We start from the raw sequence: 19,828 nt of genomic DNA, 5'->3' as shown, positions 1-19,828 counted from the left end.
TTTTCGGCGTTCACAATTACAGTTCACCAGATGTTCCATAACAACTTAAAAAGTAGCCTGTTGTTCCTTCCAGATATAGAGAAACATACAATAAACATTTCCAGAGGATCGGTCTAGTGGTTTAGCCTCCTATAAAGTACAAATAAACATGCAAGAGTGATATATTCGGCTGTGACGAATCTCATATACCCTTAAGATAAAGATTGAAAATATTTTTTGGTGGAAAAAAATTTTTGTGTGAAATTTTTTTTTTGCTGAACAAAATTTATTATTAAAAAATATGGGTGAAAAAAATTGTATGTTAAAATATTTTTTTTTTGGTGAAATAAAAATTAGGGTTAAAAAAAAATTTTTTTTGACAGAATGTGGATTCGAATATTTTATTATCTATATGACATATGTAATCAATACTTGACATTCTTTAGATTATATGTAGGAATAAAGTTCGTTTTGTATTATTTTTAGTAAATTTTTATATGTATATCAATATGAAAACACTAACATTTAATATGAAATCTGATAAATACTATTTACACGTAAAGTCATTCTACATAGTACACTCAGGTCTCGTTTTATGCGATAGATGCGTTCCAAAAAAAATCGCATAAATTGAATTCGCATTAAGCGATACTCTAGCGTCATATAAAAACTAATGATTCGTTCCAAAATTCTGAAAAACCGCATAAGTTCAAATTTTAATTAAAAAACCAGAGCAAAATCGCATAAAAAAATCAACAAAAATATATTTATTTCATTTACTTAAACAGTAAAAACCAAAACCCTTTAAAATAAAATAAACAAAAATATAATATTAATTCATTAATAACAGAAAATGATCAAAAAAAATAATCTAAAACATTTTTTAAGGAAATTCTGTAAATATGTATGATCAATCCGAATGAAATTAAGGTAATTCTGTATATATCTATGATCAATCTGAATGACTGAATAATTGTCGGCATAGTTTAGGAATTGGTTCAATGATTATATCATCACTAGATGATATAATCATATTGTAAAATATCATTTTCATCACTAGAATTTAAAAAAAAACATCTAAAATTTTAAAATCTGTTAAAATTCCAAAAAAAAATTGTGAATTTAAAAACCGCATAAATTTGAATCCGCATAAAAAAAATCCGCATAAAACGAGACCTGAGTGTATGTAACAAAGTATACCAAGTAGTCCAACTCTCTATTTTATAAATTTACTCTCTCACATATACGGGTACTGTGTAAATTCAACACCCTTGTGAGAGAATTATACACATAAAAAGTCTCGAAATTTTAAATATAAATTGTCCAATAAATATAGTTTGATACGCGTAAATTCACTAACACACATTATTTTATAATTTTTTTCAACACATTTAGCACTTTTTCTTTTCCGAAGCACGTCCATTTCGCACAAACTAAAAAATATTTTTTTTATTAATTTTGACGTTTTATTTTGTTTGTGGTAGGTTTTAAAATATACAACAGAGTTTCAATTTTTGGTATTGAAAATAGAACAAAATTTAAATAAATTAAAATTTAAACATTTTTTTAGAACTCTGTGTGTCTGGTGAAAATTTAAAAGGCAACAACACATATACATTTTTGTTACTAACACATATTTAGACTTAGGTACTTTTTCACTAACACATGTATAGAGTTAGGTACTGCTGTCAAAGAGTTGGACTACTTGTTATACTTTGGTATGTAATATATACTACCCAGTGGCGAAAGGAAGTAGTAAGCAGGCCTTCTGGAAGGCCTTATTTATCAGACACAATGCCTTATTGCCCCATTCCACACTCATACACAGGATATCCTAGCCAGCCAGATGTTAATGTGTATGGATTACAAATTTATAAATTTGTTATATGTTAACAGTTGTTAACAATATAACCTATTAACATTTACTGTAATAATTCATTATAATACCATTTTGCATAGCATACTTTTAGATGCACATAATTTATATGTTCTGTTATAGAGTTGCCAATTTTCCCATTTCTTTAAATTTTATGGGAGTTTTTCTCTCTGGTATGTAGTTATAATATTTTAATTGACCGTTTCTATAGCAAAATACCTTACCTAAAAAACTTTCATATAAAATTTAAAAGAGTTATGGTAAATTATGAATTAATTACACAGTGATACTGATGGGAACGATAAAAAATATGCAGGGGTTCTCATGTAGCAATTATGTTTTATTTGAGTCCATCGAGTACGGAAATATAAATATTTTCAGTACATTTTTGATCGAGAAAATATGTATAATTAATATATGAGAACCCCTGCATAATTTTGGTGTAGCATATTAGTAATAGACATGTGGAATCTTGCATCGAATGCCTGATTTAAGCAATCATCGGTAGACATCAATTATCCTTACCAGAATCATCAACAAAAATAAAAAAGGCTGAAAATACTCAGATTTAAATTGTTATACTTATTTGGAAATTTCAAAATCCATTCAACTAAAACATCCTTATATATGCTATATGGAGGTCGATTCTGGTTCTGTGAAACTGTGAAATGAGAAAAACTTTCACTTGTTCTTTTCATATGAAAACATTTGAATTTATTTACCATTTTTTCACTAAACGAGAATCAGAAACTCTATGAAAATATGAAAAAAAAATTTCATTTCACCGTTATACAGAACCAGAATTTGGTTCTGGGCAAAATTCATTAAATAACAATATATTTTTGGAGTGTGCTCAAAACTTACGTTTATCAAATTAAATTTAAATTCATGGACAAAGTACTAACTTTATTCTGAAAAATCTCATTGTAAGGTCAAAGTTCGCACTAAAAGGTTAAAACGTAAGGTATTTAGAAATTAACTATAATAAAAACCATATGGCTAAATATAATTAAAAGAAATATTTTACACAAGCAGATATTATAAGGAATATTTAACAATCAAACGTTATAACCTGAAAAAAAATTCCAAATCATCTCAACGTTATTTAGGAAGCACTTGTCAGTGAAAACTTCAAATACGTTATGTTTTGGATTGCTGTCAAAATGAAACATTATTTTCATCTGTGATTTAAATATTTATTTGGCAAGTTTAATTAACTTTAGCTATTATGAGTAATGCGGTTTAAAAAGGTAAATACAATGTGTTACCTTTTTCACTAACCAATCACTCAGTTATAAGTTTTCTTATTTCAGTCCTTGAGGCATTCTTACCTTTAATAAACGCTAAAATAAAATTAGTAATTAATGTTTATTTTCATCTCTAACAAAACAACCTTTTACTGGCAAATCGTCTTAAATAGTTTTGTTAAACTGTATGTAGACAGCAAATGTGTTGTAATAGATTTACCCATTCATTCGTTAACATTTTATTTAACTACGTATAGAAGACAGACGAACAAGTAACTAAAGATACAAATTCTAAACCAATTAAAAATATTTTTCCCAGTCCATCTGCAAAAAATAATGACGCGGCACTGTTTTGCAATTGAAACAATGGAAATTAATCTATACTTTGTTAATGCATAATAGTCGAAGTTTAGAAAAGAAGATTGAGAATATGTTCTGAATTGGGAACTTATACGGCGATAACTCGGCTATATTCAAAATGGGGTAAAATTTCCGTTATTGATACGAATAATAAGATTGTATCATACATATATGGAATCTACTTTTCCACTAGTCAGTTAAGGGCTTCAAAATAAACTACGTCTTGTTGTTTTCTTGAACGTTTGGTAATGCCGTGATTGGTAATGCAGTAGACAACAATTAAAAAAAACTTTTAAATCCGAAAATATAATTCTTATTTTTTATGATATCTTTTAATAATTAAATAATTCGTGATAAAAAATTCCTTCTGCAAAATAATTCAAATATGTTTTCCATTATTTTATTTCAGCATAAAAAATGAGTTTAATTTGTAAGGCTCTGATCCTCCCAGTAAAGTTAGCTTTCGAAATGTTTAATAATTTTTTAAAATTTACAAAAATTCGAAGTTTGCATATTTATTGGATAAAATAAATTTGGTGTATAAAAAAGAATATCGATATATTAGTGAACCAGTTTATTTTAGCTTATAATCACATAAATTCAAACGTAAAGTCACTGTATCTACCTGTAAAATAAAACTGCTGTTACTAAACAAGAACTGTAAGATTGTTCATCGATTTTGTGTCACTGGCCAACTTATTTTTGCAGTGTTTCCTGTAAGTCCTTTACCCTCATGTTTTCAGCAATATTTATCACACTGTAATCTGTTTATGGCCAAAGTTTTATACGAAACAATGTTTAGGTAATCAGTTATAAGTTTTCAAAAGAAACATTTCATAAACAAGGGTGGAATATACTTAGAAGAGTTTCATTTTGAAATGCCAATAACAACTTTTTACACTGAATAAAGCAATTTATTTTCAGTTGTTTTGCTATATTTATTTATTTAACTCTAGGGGGACTTGATGAGGATAGAATACGACTTTCAATTTAGTTTTCCTTCCTGTCATGTATTAGCTGGAATCAAAGGAACCCATTTATTTATTTATAGCTCATAAAATTATTTGCTAAAATTGTTAGCTGTCTTTATGCTGAATTTAGCTTATTCTGACATTATTAATTAAATACCTGGAATTGAAATAAATGAAAAACAATATGTACTTTTAATTTAAGTAATATTGAAACGAACACAAATACCACAATTACTTAGAAATGTGTTTTTTAAAATGTTTTATTATTTTTTATGTTTATTGCAGGAATTTTCGCTTATCTTAACTACTTGACACCAAAATCTCGTGCCGAGGTTTTAGATCTCTTGGTAACTGGCTTGAAACGTTTGGAATATCGTGGTTACGATTCAACCGGTGTAGCTATTGATGGACCCACTGGCAAGGATACTGTTATGGTTAAAAGTGTGGGCAAAGTTAAAGTTCTAGAAGAAGCCATAGCCAAAAGTATAGAAGAATTATTCTGGAAAATTGTATTTGAAAAATAATAATTATTATTTCGTTTAAAGATTTTAGCGGTAAAGAATATGAAGAACCCCTTACTACACATGTCGGAATTTCACACACACGTTGGGCCACCCATGGTGTACCCTGCGAAAGGAATTCACATCCCCAGCGTTCGGACAATAACAACAGTTTTGTTGTGGTACACAATGGCATCATAACCAATTACAAAGATATTAAAACCTTTTTGGAAAAGAGAGGTTTCGAATTTGAATCTGATACTGATACAGAAGTTATTGCCAAATTGGTACATCATTTGTGGAAACAACATCCCGGTTACTCATTCAGAGAATTGGTAGAACAGGCCATTATACAGTTGGTTAGTGAAAGAGTGAAAATATTTGCAATAAAATGAAACAAATAATTAATTGTATTTATTGTTTTGTGTTTAAACAGGAAGGTGCTTTTGCTATTGCTATGAAATCAAAACATTTCCCCGGTGAATGTGTGGCCTCCAGACGTGGCTCGCCTTTGTTGGTTGGTATCAAAACCAAAACCCGCTTAGCCACCAATCACATTCCCATTCTGTACGGCAAAGGTAAGCGACAGTTTTTATTATTAAAATTGAATTTGAAAGTATTTTAAATGTTTGTATTTTGTTTCCCTGCTGAACTATTTACTTTAATTTTTTTTTGTTAAATTTGGTATATTGTTTGTCTTGTGTTTTATTTGTTTTTGTACTGACTTTATTTTTCTTATTCTTTTTCTTTTCTTCTCCTTTATGTACGTGTTCTTGTTATTTTACATCTGTATTTGTTTATTGATTTTATGTTTATGTGTGCGTATCTGTGTGCATTTGTATTTCCTTTTGTTTGCAATACGCACCAAATCATGTGTGTTAAATTTTCCTGAAAATTGATTGTCTCTTTAACAATCACTTCTTCCATTCTTCCGACTTTGACTCTGAATCTGTGTTGTATGTGTTTTCATATGTGTGTGTGTGCGTTTGATTTGTTTAACGTGAATCTTTTATCGGGATCTCACTACACGTCCTGCCACCTCATCCTGTGTATGCAACTACTACAACTCCCAAAATAACTGCTATCACTTCTTTCACATTTGTCATCACTACCACTATAATCCTTCCACATCTTCACACTACTATTACTCTACTCTTGTTTGCCATCCTTCCGTAATACTACTACTGCTACTGTTCTGTCTACTACTACTACTACTCTACTCCATTCCTTTTTCGACGATGTTTTAAAGATGATAAGAAACAACAAACTGAACAAGGTAGTTTTCTTATTATTTCTCAATTTATTTATTTTTTATTCTCTATTTTTTTTACCTTTTTATACTGGTGAAGGATTTTAAAATAAGCATTGAAAAAGCCAATGACAATGGTTGAAATCTCTTTTATTTCTTTAATATAACTACATAGTACATACAAAAATTTAAATAACCAAAAAAAAACATGGTGAAGGTTGTTTTTTTGTTTACTAATATATAAACCCAAGATAAATTATTTAAACCGAATTTATGTTGATTAGGGTGGTACTTATTTTTGTTAATGAATATTAGACAGTTTTAGGTTTCTGTTAGAATTAGTGTTCCTAATTTCTCGGACTTTAACCATTCTCGGGAAATATTAAAAAATCTGTTCATTTCCTGTAATTGTTTTATACTAAATTCAGACAAAAACTACTAAGAATCGGTAAAATTCAATAATGTAAATGGGGAATTGAATTAAAACATTTTTTCCGATGACTGATTCTCAGTTTTCTTTTACGGTTTGCCAATATGTGTTACTTACTTTTTCCATTTCGAAACACAAGCCATCTGAAAGAAATACAAGCCATCTGAATTCAGTTCCAACGATTCTCCAACATATTTAATTTCCCAGACTAAGTTAAGTCCGGGAAAAATGAGTAATTGTTTCGAAAGAAAAGTTTTTCAAATCAGAATGTATATGTATGTATATTAGAGTTCGTTTATGACCAGGTCACTTCATTTGATTTGCGGGTATCATCATTTTGCTGAAGGTTTTTGCGTAAATAAAAATAATGGCGTCCTTTTATCTGGAAAATTTTCACTCCTTGTGGTGGTTCAACGCACCTAAAGACGCGGATTTTGAGTACATTTTTCTGTAGAGCAAAAACGGTTGAATTTATTACAACTCTGATTTCACCAGTCGATTCAGCATCAAAAATTAATACAATTGATGTTTTTTGAATCTTTAAAAATAGTTCCAAAAACTCACAACAGATGGCGTAAATCTCATAAAAAAATAAAAAAACTGAATTTTAGTTTTTTTAAACATGCACGATGAAAATGCAGTTTATGCTTAGGAAAACGGCACCAATATTTGCTTTCTATCACAACCCGTTAAAATGTTATGTGGCTTTAAAAATGTTTTGTTAAGGCAAACTAACAAAAAAATTTCTAAACTTTTTTTTAAAATTATTATTTTCTTGTTAAATAAATAAATTTGAAGCCGCATAACTTTTTAATGCTTAGCGATAGAAAGGAAATATTGGTGCCGTTTTCCTAAGCATAAACTGCATTTTCATCGTGCATGTTTAAAAAAACTAAAATTCAGTTTTTTTATTTTTTTATGAGATTTACGCCATCTGTTGTGAGTTTTTGGAACTATTTTTAAAGATTCAAAAAACATCAATTGTATTAATTATTGATGAAGAATTTACTGATGAAATCATATTTGTAATATATTCAACCGTTTTTGCTCGACAGAAAAATGTGCTTAAAATGCGCGTCTTTAGGTTCGTTGAACCACCACAAGAAGTGAAAATTTTCAAAAAAAAGGACGCCATTATTTTTATTTACGAAAAAACCTTCAGAAAAATTATGATACCCGCAAATCAAATTTTTGAAATTAACTCTAATGTATATAAATAAATTTAAACTGATTTAATTGAAAAGTTAATTTTCATAAATTAAATAAAACTTTATCTGTTTCTGTCTCATAGAGAAACTAGTTTTGGTGCTGATTACCGAATTTTTGGTAATAAAAATAATTTACACTAAATAAACATATTCAAATTTACATAACCATTAATTTGTTAATATATTGCGTTTTAATCAGGTTAGTAGTTCGTAGTTATAATAAGAAATTGAAGCAGAAAATATATTTTTTAAGTGAAAATAGCAAATTTGTGTGATATTGCAATAAACCTGAACAATTTCTGTCGTTTTCGATGTATTTTAAAACACAAATGAGTATTTTAAAACACAAAAATTTGCTATTTTCACGAAAAAATATATTTTTTGCTTCAATTTGTTATTATAAGTCCGAAACTACTGAGCCGATTAAAACGCAATATATTAGCAGATTAAAGATTATGTAAATTTAAACTTTTCTAAGTTTATTTTAGTAATATCGGACCCGCCCTTTTTGAGTTATCATAAATTATGTGGAGAAACGTCTAAAAAATTCACTATTTAAAAAAAAAAAAAAAAATTAAAAAACTTCTCCATAGAATTTAAAATTTTTACCATATTTGTACTACTGGAACCACAATACATCAAAATTGTGTAGTGGTTTAAAAAGCCTCTAAAATTTTTTCGATTTTGTTGCCCTGTGTTATCGAACAATTCTATGGATATAATCGAATCATTCAATTGACAATAATCACAACGAAGCTGTTTATCTGTGCAGAAATAATACTACAACTTCAAGAAGTCAACTAATAAATACATTTTCGAAATTTCCCCGAGAACGATTAGGATCCCTAGTTAGAATATTACAAGAAAATAAGCTGACGCCTAATTTAAAAACTCCTTTTAACTGTTAAATTTAAGCCAGCGTACATTTGATTAAGTTAATGACGTTTAGACGATGGAATTTGGTGTTAAATAATCCGATGAATCATCAATTCGGTATTCCATGTTATTGTAGACTACTATTTTAGACAGACTATAGAAAAGTTATAGTTGAGCTTAAGCTTGAACTATTAATTCCATATTTAAAATCTATTATATCGACTGGCAGTCGTATTAATCCAACGTAAGTTGTTTGCCCAAGAAAATCTTCGAAATCGCTGTTCAGTTCCAAACAATAATCCAAATAATGTTAGTTGTATAAATGTTAGTTGTATCTTTTTTTGTAGAACTTTTCAAATTATATAATGATAATAAATGTTATTAACACTGATTTATTTATAATAATTTTCAAATTACATGGAAAAAGAAATTCTTTATGCTCAACATCCTCTATTTAACTAATATTATTTATAATACGGCACTTTTTTTTAACCATCAGAATTGTTGAAAATAAATTATAAAAATTAAAAAAATAATTATTTCAAACATTTATTTACCGCCCTAATGTCTAACCCAACATATATGTACGAGAAGTTTCATATTAAGAAAAGTTTTAAGTTACAGAAATCTTAAATCTGCATATTAATAATGAAAATAGTATTTCATCGCTTTTCAATATTTGACAACAGACTTAAGTGTTTGAATTACGCCTAAAAATAACTTTTTGATATGAAACTTTTCATATTTCTATGATATCTATGTATTTTTTTAATAAATATACTATGTATTTTATTACGACTTTTTCTAATACTTTAATTATTTAAAATATATTAATTTTTAAAACAAATTCGCTATAATGAATTAAAAATACATTTAATTAAATTTCCACTATTTTTTTTTTCTATCGTTCTCATCACAAATAAAACAAAACGAAAATGAAACGTAAATCTGCTATTACATAAATAATAATTAAATTACAAAATTACCAAAACAAAAAACGTTATAAAAAAACTCATAAAAATCAATTAAATCAACTAAAGAAACCGAGCCGGGCAAACCACAAGGTAAACAACTAAAAATATCAATAAATTCATTATTATTGTTGGTTTTTTCTATTTGAACTAAAATTCAATAGAAAACGAACAAAAACAAATGGAATTTAAGAAAATAAAATTCACAAATCAAAATTGGTTTTGGTGCGCCAACACTTCACACCTTTTTTGTAAAATTTTCTTCTCTTTTAACATGATATTTTACTGCTGCCATAAAGTACTACAATTATTTAGTATTTAGATGCATTTACATTAAAGCGTTCACAATTAGTAATATTACATTTGCCAACTGCCTACAGAGATGCCAAAGATTGCATATTTTCATCAGTTTTTATATATTACATCGATTAATTAAATGAATTTTATAAATTCAGTAAATTTCAATTGCCTTACAAAATTAATCTTAAACCATTCTTTACCTTTAAAATAACTCTTTCAAATCTCTGTGTCAACTCATCATTCACAAATTTCATATTTATAAGGCGTTCACAGTATATCTTGAACCTGCTAAATAAATACATAGCTTTTGAATTCAAGTTTAATTTTATGGAGTAATATACATATATACCTACACATTTTTTCGAATTCATATTATGTTCATAAGACACACTGTGAATACACTTTATTTTCAATTATTAATTATTTTTTACTACACACTCTGCTCATTATCGATATTTAGTCTTGTATTATTATTACATACATACAAATTTTTAATTACAAATTTATTGCTGCTTTATATTACATACATATTAAAACTTTTACCTCTATTATTTGTTTTGTTATAGAAACCATTACAAAACCAACATATTTTTTACTAATTGGTATTTCATCTCTATTTTACCGAAAATATACTAGGGTGCATCAATAAGTTTTTACAACATTTCAAGTCATTTAAAATTATATTTTTTCTAAATCGTCTCTTATTTATACGAAAATGTATTCAAAATTGAAGAAAATATAAGAGAGAAATATCTGTCTTTACCATATTAGGTATTATTATCACAGTTGTTGATATCGTTACTATAGAATGGTTCTTTCCCAGTAATGAGAAATTTCTAAATAAAATTAAATTTCTCTGAACTTTATTGCTTGAGAAGAATTTCACTAGAGTTTAAATTTTATCGAAATTTTCTAAAATACTAAAATAATATTGAGAATTCATACCAAAATACGCACATTATTCCAGCCATATTCTAATGAATTTATGTATGAATATATCAGTTCTGTACATATATTTATCACACAGTGAGATAATTTAATCTCTCTCTCTAATTAAATGCAAACGATTCAAATTACTTGGTTACATATTTTATATATTTTTTCATTTCGCTCTCATTTACTACATTAATGAACACTATTCCATGTTAAGCCTTAAAATAAATAATTACATGCGAACACATTTTAATACAGAAATGCATTAATATTTTATTATAATGTAGAAAAAAAAAACAAATTAAACAAGTATTAATTTTAAAGTTCGCATAATTTAATACAAAAAAAACTCAATATTTACAATGTACATACATTCCTTTTACATCATAAGTAAATATTACATGGTACGTAAACATGAATAAATTATCTGGTTATATAAAATTGCAATGTTTGCACACATTTGTTCATAATACCATCCAATATGTGGGTCTAAGTTTTCCGAAACGCCAAAAAATATTATGAAAATAATCGATTTTTAAGGACCTATTGATTTAAAGCTCACTTAGTCCCATTTTCTCAATCTCAGAATATAGTTTTTCGTAACGACATAGATACTTCCAATTAATATAATTTGTGTATGAGAACTGTCAGTATATCGTTACAATAAAAAGTAACCAGAGATTGAGAAAATGGAGCTTAGACAATCACATTTTACGACATATATTTATGAAGTTTAATACATAAATATTCACTTTGATATCACCAAAATAACTACAGTAATTTCTATAGAAAATGGTGTGTATAGCAATATTTTCTATAGAAAATTGTGTGTAACAGTATTCTCTATAGAAAATTATGTGTAAAAGAATTCTCTATAGAAAATTTTGTGCAACAGTATTTTCTATATAAATGGGTTGTATTACAGTATTTGCTATAGATAATTGGTTGCATTTTCTATAAAAAATTTTTTGTATAACAGTATTTACCATAGACAACTTCGTTTATAATTGTGTTTATCAATATAAATAATAAAACATTTTCAATACTATACAAAAGCTTCTAGAGGAAATGTGTGGTTAACAATATTTCATATCGAGGGCCTATATTCAAAAATATCTATCTTAAAAAACACAACTTTTCAGGAGAGCCAAAAAACTGTTTTTTTCCCGTATTACTTTAGTTATTAAAATTCGGTATTCTACAATTATTATTTTAAAGCAACAATTGAATCTCACATTTAATTGGTTTTTAAAATTTTGCATTATTGGGGACTTTATGATAGATAGATGGTTTTTCTGCTCAAAATATTGAATGGTATGTATGAAAATGATAACATAGAGTTTTTTTTAAGTTTTTATTGGAGTTTGATTGGTGTAAATTATCATGAAATAATAGACGACACTTTAAAAGTAGACACTTTTTTAAGCAAAGTCCAACTTTAACTATTTATTTTTATGCCATGGACATTATATTTTCCAAAAACAAAAAGGTAACATATTTTCATTGTAATTCAATTCAGAATCGGCATTCGCTATTTGGATAAATGATTGAAAAATGTAAAATTCATGTTCAGCATACAAAAATTAGTAAGAAAACATGAATTGCAAGATGAAATTATTCCAAAAAAATATTTGAAAACTAATTATTTGAACAGATAGAGGGTTTTGCATTCGGAAAAAAATTGATTGTATAAGATAGAGAAATAACAAAAATGCTAATAAAACAGCAAAAAAACATGTTTTTGATGAAATTCACACCATAGATGAGGGCTATATTACTGAACATTTTACCATAAAAAAGTCAGGTGAAAATCAAAGATAGAGGGTTTAAAATATAGGCCCTTGATATATAAAATTATTTGTATAACAGTTTTTTCCGTATTTTATAAATTCTCTAAGATCGAAAAAATATTATTTTGATAGCGACCAAAAATATAAATTTCCATTCATGAACAGGAAAAACTGATTAAAACATCTTTTGCACGTTACTTCATGTCATTAACAATCTGCAACATTTCATAATTTTTGTAGTACCTATGAAATTTTTGCGAAAAAAATATTATTGCCTGGCTTTAAATTATTAAATATATTTAAAAGTCATCTCGAAACAGTTTGTTGACAAATTGTACTTAAAATCTTGATTTTCAACCGGTGAAGACCTTTTTTAAAATAGCTTTCTGATTTTTTTTTTTGATTTATTATATCATTAGTATTTCTGCAAAAGCTTCTCGGTACTCCCTACTCTATAAACAAATGATTACAATTTATTGTTTTATTTGTTAAAACATCGAAATAAATAAATTATGAACAAATGTAAATTATTGTAAATTGCCGAAGGAATTGATTTAAACAAAGTATGTATTATTTTAAAATCAGCTCTCAACAGCCGAATAATAAATGACATTAATATAATTCGACAATATTATGTATTTGTTTAATATTGATTTGGTAAAAAATCAATATATATCATAATTGTAGTTATGTGTGCATTGTTGCTTGTAATTAAAATAATATTTTTTTTAATTAATTACTTGTTTTTATATCATTCGTTCATATATCCATTCAAAAATATTTTTTTTTTAATAAAAATTAATTTTTAATATTCGGTGGGTTTATACATACATATGTGTTTATAGAAGAGAAATAAATGCAAATTTAAACATGATTGTTCATTTTGTTGAAATGATAATGAAGAAATTTAAAACCATTATATGTTTTTTATAAAATAGAATGAGAAAAAAACACTTAAAACTTTAAAAAAATTAAATAAATCATCATGCATATATTGTTTTATTTATTTTTGGTTTTTAATGAAAAACTCACAAACATATGTATGTATGTACATTTAACCTTACACACATACATAAGTACATAAATATATATACATATACATATCTGTATTAATTCATATGTTTGCATGTGTATTTGGGTATTAAAATAACTGAACATTTATTTGTATAAAGTGCCAATCAATAATAATAATAATAATAATAATACAAATAATACCAATAATCCAAGCCAATGATTTAGTAAATGTATTGTTAAATATGAATGTCTATTTAAGTTTCAAATAAAAACGAAATCAATAGTTATTTATTTCCCCTGGAAATGAATTGGAAAATATAACGAAATATGAGAGTGTTAAAATCGATTGGGTGGAAATTTATGATTTCTTTTCAGTTTTTCCTATTTTCTACATTGATAATAAAAATTTAATTGATTGTAATGGACTCCAGGAGGTCAGACAATAAAAAAAAAACTTTTATTATTTGTAATAAATATTGTTAAACTATACAAAGATAGTTTTATAGAAGTTTAAAAGATATTTGCGAAGCAAATCAAGGATTTACTTTATGTAGTACAGCTATTAGTTAAAAATTGTGTTAAAAAATAAGAAAACATTCAATAATAATAATGTGATATTAAACATTTATTGTGCATGTCTATTAGATTAGATTACAAAAATGCAATTAAAATATTTGGCAATAAATGATGTTTAATGTATCCATACGTACATACACATGTATGAACATGGAGTAGATTTTAATTAATTTGAAATTAATTTCATTTTAAACAAAACATTGCAAATAAAAAAATCTATTCATAGTGATAATAATGAATTCTAACTCTAATTAAAACAACAAATAAAATGTTTGCTCCAAATACATAATTACACATATTTAATTACTATTTTAAAAAATGCTCTAAAGTGCATTTTTAGACGACAATACTATGTATTAGTGCATTGCTTGTTTACACTTTAGTATTCAAACTTTTTTTTGTTAATTATTTTATTTATAAATACATACCCTATGAAAATAAAAAAATTTAGAGTTGTTGAAAATTGAAATGAAAAATCTATGACCGAAATTGATTATTGTTCAATTATTGTTTACACGATGAAATTGTTTTATGATACATACGTTTTTACAAATATTAATACTTAGTATTGTCGTCTGTAAATACCTTAAATATATACATACATGTTCATTAGGGTGGGTCAATTTCCCCATGAAATTATGGGTCTAAAATCAAAACCCGCTGAGAGGCTTCAAAATACACAGTTAAGAAATTTTGATTTTAGTCGCTTTTCATTTCTTATTTTGATATGAAAGTTTATAAAAATGTATACCAACGTATAAATGAAATTTAGTTCTTAACAAACCATAGTTCTAATTATTTAAATCGGATGAAAATTGTAAAAGTTATTCAACTTTTCATTAACACCTTTTTTTAGTATTTTCTACTATTAGTACAATTTTTAATTTACAAAGTAAATTTTTTCGAACTTTTTTTCGTAAAAGTTTAATAACTTTTGCAAATATAAACCGATTTTTACAAGTAATTTCTACATAAAATTGTCTTTAAAACACTGTGCAAAAATAAATAGGTTTTCATATAAAAAAGTGTTATTTTGTGGCAGAGTTAAATTTTAAATCTCTATTTCTCTCGGCGGGAGCTAGGTTTTAATTTTAGACCCATACTTTATTTTGGTAATTTTCTTAGAATTTTGTGTATATTCCAATTTAGATATACGCCTGTTACGTTTTTTCACGCTCGAACAAATTGTCCCACCCTAATGTTCATACATAAACTATGCTGTCGATTTTAGAAAAAAGTTGTTAAAATTAAATAAATTCTTGTTAAATGAAAAACACCTGTATAATTAATTAACTACCGAGTTAGCTATATACGTAAATGCTAATTTGTTATAATTGTTTCAAAAAGTTAAATTTTGTTGTTTTAAACAATTTAATTTAAATCAACATATCGATCATTTGCAACGTCGTCATAACTCAAAAAATTTGATTTTTCAGGAGACGAATTTTTAGTTTTAAACCGATCTACATATAATTTTTTTAATTTGTTTTAGGAAAATAACAAACATATAACAAAATCTGTCACTTTTCTAGATAACTTAACGGTGTTCAACACACAAAAGGCAACGTACAACTAAAATTATACCTTATTGAAAATAATAGATAATATGTTATGAAATTAGGACAAAATGCTTCTATGGCGATCCTGTATGTAATTTTAGAACCCAGTTCACAAGACTATGTCAGTTATTAAAACAACTTACTTACTATGTAATGGCGCTATTAACTCGAAATTTGGGTTTTTTGAATTATGATGTTGTTGCAGCAAATGAGCGATATGTATATATAAATTATATATATTCGAGAACGTTTGTGTGTATGTCTGGAGTATTAAAAACATTGCTATCTATAGAATTCATACCCTTCCAAAAAAGTACTTCCGAAGAAGCGGAATATGATGTAATACAATTTAAAAATATGACATATATGTATGTCTATTTAATATTTATGGTCCTACCAAGTTTTATTAAAATCGGACTATATGTTCAGTAATTACAGATTTATTTCCATTTTTCTTTGTTAAATTCTCCCATTGTGCATCTGTCCAAAACTTTAAGATAACTTGACAAATTAGATTTATATAGAAATGAGAACAAACATTTGTTATGTAGTAACAATTGAATAATATAATAACAAATAATTTAGATTATTTCATCGTATACACAACGCCAACAAATATACGTTCCTTGTTGAAACATTAATTTCTCGTGAACCGATTATGATTATTTCCATACCAAACGTTTCTGATCAACAGAGAATATATTTTTTAAAATTTAATCCCCCTAGTCCCTATCGTGGCATAACTTAATTGTCCTTCATATATATATATATTTCTGGATCTAGGACCGATATTTCTATATGTTACAAATGGAAGTACAAAGTCAATATCTTAGAATTAATGTGTTAATTCATGTATGTTATGAAAAAAATTTAATAATTTCCCCCTTATACACCATATTTCACCTATTATTTATTTGATTTCATCCACATTATCTGGTTATATGTATATGTATGTTGCTTTTTATATTTATTTTACTATAGTTTTTGCTAAATATATTACATCCGAATAAAATAGTTGTATTTTTATTGCATTTTACTAATGGTATTTGGTTAATTTTATTTGTATAGTGTTTAAGTATGCATCTCTTTATGAAATTAATTTTAATGCTAATTTATCATTTTGATTTCATTATATAAACATCTACCATTAAATAAATATACATCAATTTGACTGCGAATCGATGAACAAATATTATAAATCTACTTACGGATTATGGATTATGCAAATATTGAAATACAAATATAAAATGCTATTTGAAAATGGTAACTCGTTTTGGCAACGTAACATAACGTAACGTATCGTATGTATCGTATGTAATGTACCACCACCACATTCACATCTAAAATGACATTTGATGATGTTGTAAATATTATTTCAAATACATCGAATGCTTAATGCTTCCTTAAATATCAAATGCCAACAACCACAATTGCCTCTTAATTATTTTTACTGCCACACACTACTACTTCTGCTACTTTCATCATCAATAATCATCATGTAAAATCAAAAAACAATTTGTTGAATTCGATATTAATACAAAGACCATCGTAAACTTTTGCAAAATCGCGATATATCAGTATTGCCACGCTCTGAAAGTACCTCGGAATTTATGCCGTTGGAGAAGGAAGTGGAATATTTCTTTGCCTCGGATGCCTCGGCGGTCATTGAACACACCAACCGTGTCATTTACTTGGAGGTACGATCTAATAATTTGTCTTTTACTAAGTAATGTTTGCTAAAAAACTATATTCTTTTAATTGCTCTGTAGGATGATGATGTAGCCGCTGTACGCGATGGTGCTCTTAGCATTCATCGTCTTAAGAAGTGCACAGATGATCCTCATGCTCGTGAGATTACCACCTTGAAGATGGAAATTCAACAAATCATGAAGGGCAACTATGACTATTTCATGTTGAAGGAAATTTTCGAACAACCCGAATCGGTAGTGAATACCATGCGTGGTCGCGTACGTTTCGATACCAAGTCCATTGTCTTGGGTGGCATCAAGGAATACATTCCAGAAATTAAACGTTGTCGCCGCTTGATGTTAATTGGCTGTGGTACCTCATACCACAGTGCTGTGGCTACACGCCAACTGCTGGAAGAACTCACCGAATTGCCCGTAATGGTGGAATTGGCTTCAGATTTCTTAGATCGTAATACACCCATTTTCCGTGATGATGTTTGCTTCTTCATTTCGCAATCTGGTGAGACGGCTGATACATTGATGGCTCTGCGTTATTGCAAACAACGCGGTGCTCTGATTGTTGGCATTACCAATACTGTCGGCAGTAGCATTTGCCGTGAATCTCATTGTGGTGTGCATATCAATGCCGGACCCGAAATCGGTGTTGCTTCTACAAAGGCTTATACCTCTCAGTTCATTTCGTTGGTTATGTTCGCTTTGGTTATGTCTGAGGATCGTTTGTCATTGCAACAGAGACGTTTGGAAATTATTGATGCTCTTCTCAATTTGGAGGATCAAATTCGTCAAGTTTTGAAATTGGACTCTCAAGTGCAGGAACTGGCCAAGAATTTGTATCAACACAAGTCACTGTTGATTATGGGTCGTGGTTACAACTTTGCCACTTGTTTGGAGGGTGCCTTGGTAAGTTTGTTATTTAATTTATTATGCACGAACATTTTTGACTTAATTCATATTTTCTATATTTTTTTTCCTTCCTCCGCAGAAAGTAAAAGAATTGACTTATATGCATAGTGAAGGTATTATGGCTGGTGAACTTAAACATGGTCCCTTGGCGTTGGTTGATGACTCCATGCCAGTGCTTATGATTGTGCTACGTGATCCCGTCTACATCAAGTGTATGAATGCTCTGCAACAAGTAACGTCACGCAAAGGCTGTCCCATCATCATTTGTGAAGAAGGCGACAATGAAACTAAATCATATTGTTCCCGTAGTTTAGAAGTTCCACGTACTGTAGACTGCCTTCAAGGTATCCTTACCGTTATTCCTATGCAGCTATTGTCTTATCATATTGCTGTCTTACGTGGCTGTGATGTTGATTGTCCGCGTAACTTGGCCAAATCTGTAACCGTAGAATAAAGTATCTTAGACTATAAAGGCAATTTACTTAAACGTTCTTTTTTATATATTTGTATATTGTGTTAAACATTTAATGAATGAATTTTATTTCATACATACATATATATTTACTATATATAAATAAGTACATAAATGCAGCATAAACTACATAGTATATCTGAATATAATCAACATGTTTACAGTTTTTATACATTTTTACTATGTTTTTTTGAGTGTAGTATTTGTGCATCATATGTTATCGTTAAATATTATTGTTAGTTATACGTATATTTGAATGTATATATTGTAAAAAAATACTGATTTTGAATTTTTTATTGTTTCAAATTTTATATATGTAGATGATTTAAAAAAAATATAACAAAAATTGTACATCCAATTTTTATATACTCGTACATGCGTACTTGTAATAGTACGTTGAAAAATATTTTTGAAATTCTTGCATAAATATAGATATAAATTTATAAAACAGTTTTGAACTTGTGTAACTTTAATTAATAGATGGATTTTATTACATGAATTGAAAAGTTTCTGGAATTACAAATAAAAAATTTTTGTATTTGTCGCTAATCGAATTTTATCAGTTGCATCACATAATTCGGTTTAAATTAATGAATTTATGTGGTACACAATTCGATCAAACAGAAAGAAATCATCAGTGACTTATAAATAATAAATAAAATTCGACCTTTTCATTCTCAATTTATATGACTGAAAAAACAAAAACGAAATACATAAAAAACATATACAGTTATGTTCATCAATTAGAATTGGTATACCATTTCGAATAATGCACAGAAAAACTGATTCGTTGTGGCAACCGAATATGTTGCCAATCGAATGATTCTGACTTAATGACCGAAGTTTACAGTTGTGGCTACAATATTTTAGAAGGCGTAACAAAAGTTTGATTTCTTCAACCGAAA

General features: G+C 27.4%; 1 protein-coding gene across 8 annotated transcripts in view; it reads left to right on the top strand.

Annotated features, from left to right (window-relative positions):
* LOC135962833 (glutamine--fructose-6-phosphate aminotransferase [isomerizing] 2) overlaps positions 1-19,373 on the top strand; it is a 44,732-nt gene extending 25,359 nt beyond the window's left edge. The window contains exons 3-10 of one of the 8 annotated variants that reach the window (XM_065514753.1): positions 4,719-4,916; positions 4,979-5,292; positions 5,370-5,511; positions 6,183-6,209; positions 9,737-9,760; positions 17,418-17,536; positions 17,609-18,448; positions 18,531-19,373. In XM_065514753.1, coding sequence (XP_065370825.1) covers positions 4,719-4,916; positions 4,979-5,292; positions 5,370-5,511; positions 6,183-6,209; positions 9,737-9,760; positions 17,418-17,536; positions 17,609-18,448; positions 18,531-18,905 — 2,039 coding nt within the window. In that variant the 3' untranslated portion in view covers positions 18,906-19,373. Of the gene's footprint in view, positions 1-4,718; positions 4,917-4,978; positions 5,293-5,369; positions 5,512-6,182; positions 6,210-9,736; positions 9,761-17,381; positions 17,537-17,608; positions 18,449-18,530 lie in introns of all 8 variants that reach the window. The other 7 variants (XM_065514736.1, XM_065514772.1, XM_065514747.1 and 4 more) reach the window with 7 other exon arrangements.
* The last annotated feature ends 455 nt before the right edge of the window (positions 19,374-19,828 follow it).

This window comes from Calliphora vicina, chromosome 1, assembly GCF_958450345.1.
Source record: "Calliphora vicina chromosome 1, idCalVici1.1, whole genome shotgun sequence".
NCBI classification, from domain to species: domain Eukaryota; kingdom Metazoa; phylum Arthropoda; class Insecta; order Diptera; family Calliphoridae; genus Calliphora; species Calliphora vicina.
Note: the sequence above shows the minus strand (reverse complement) of the source record. Positions and strands in the feature narration are given on the sequence as shown.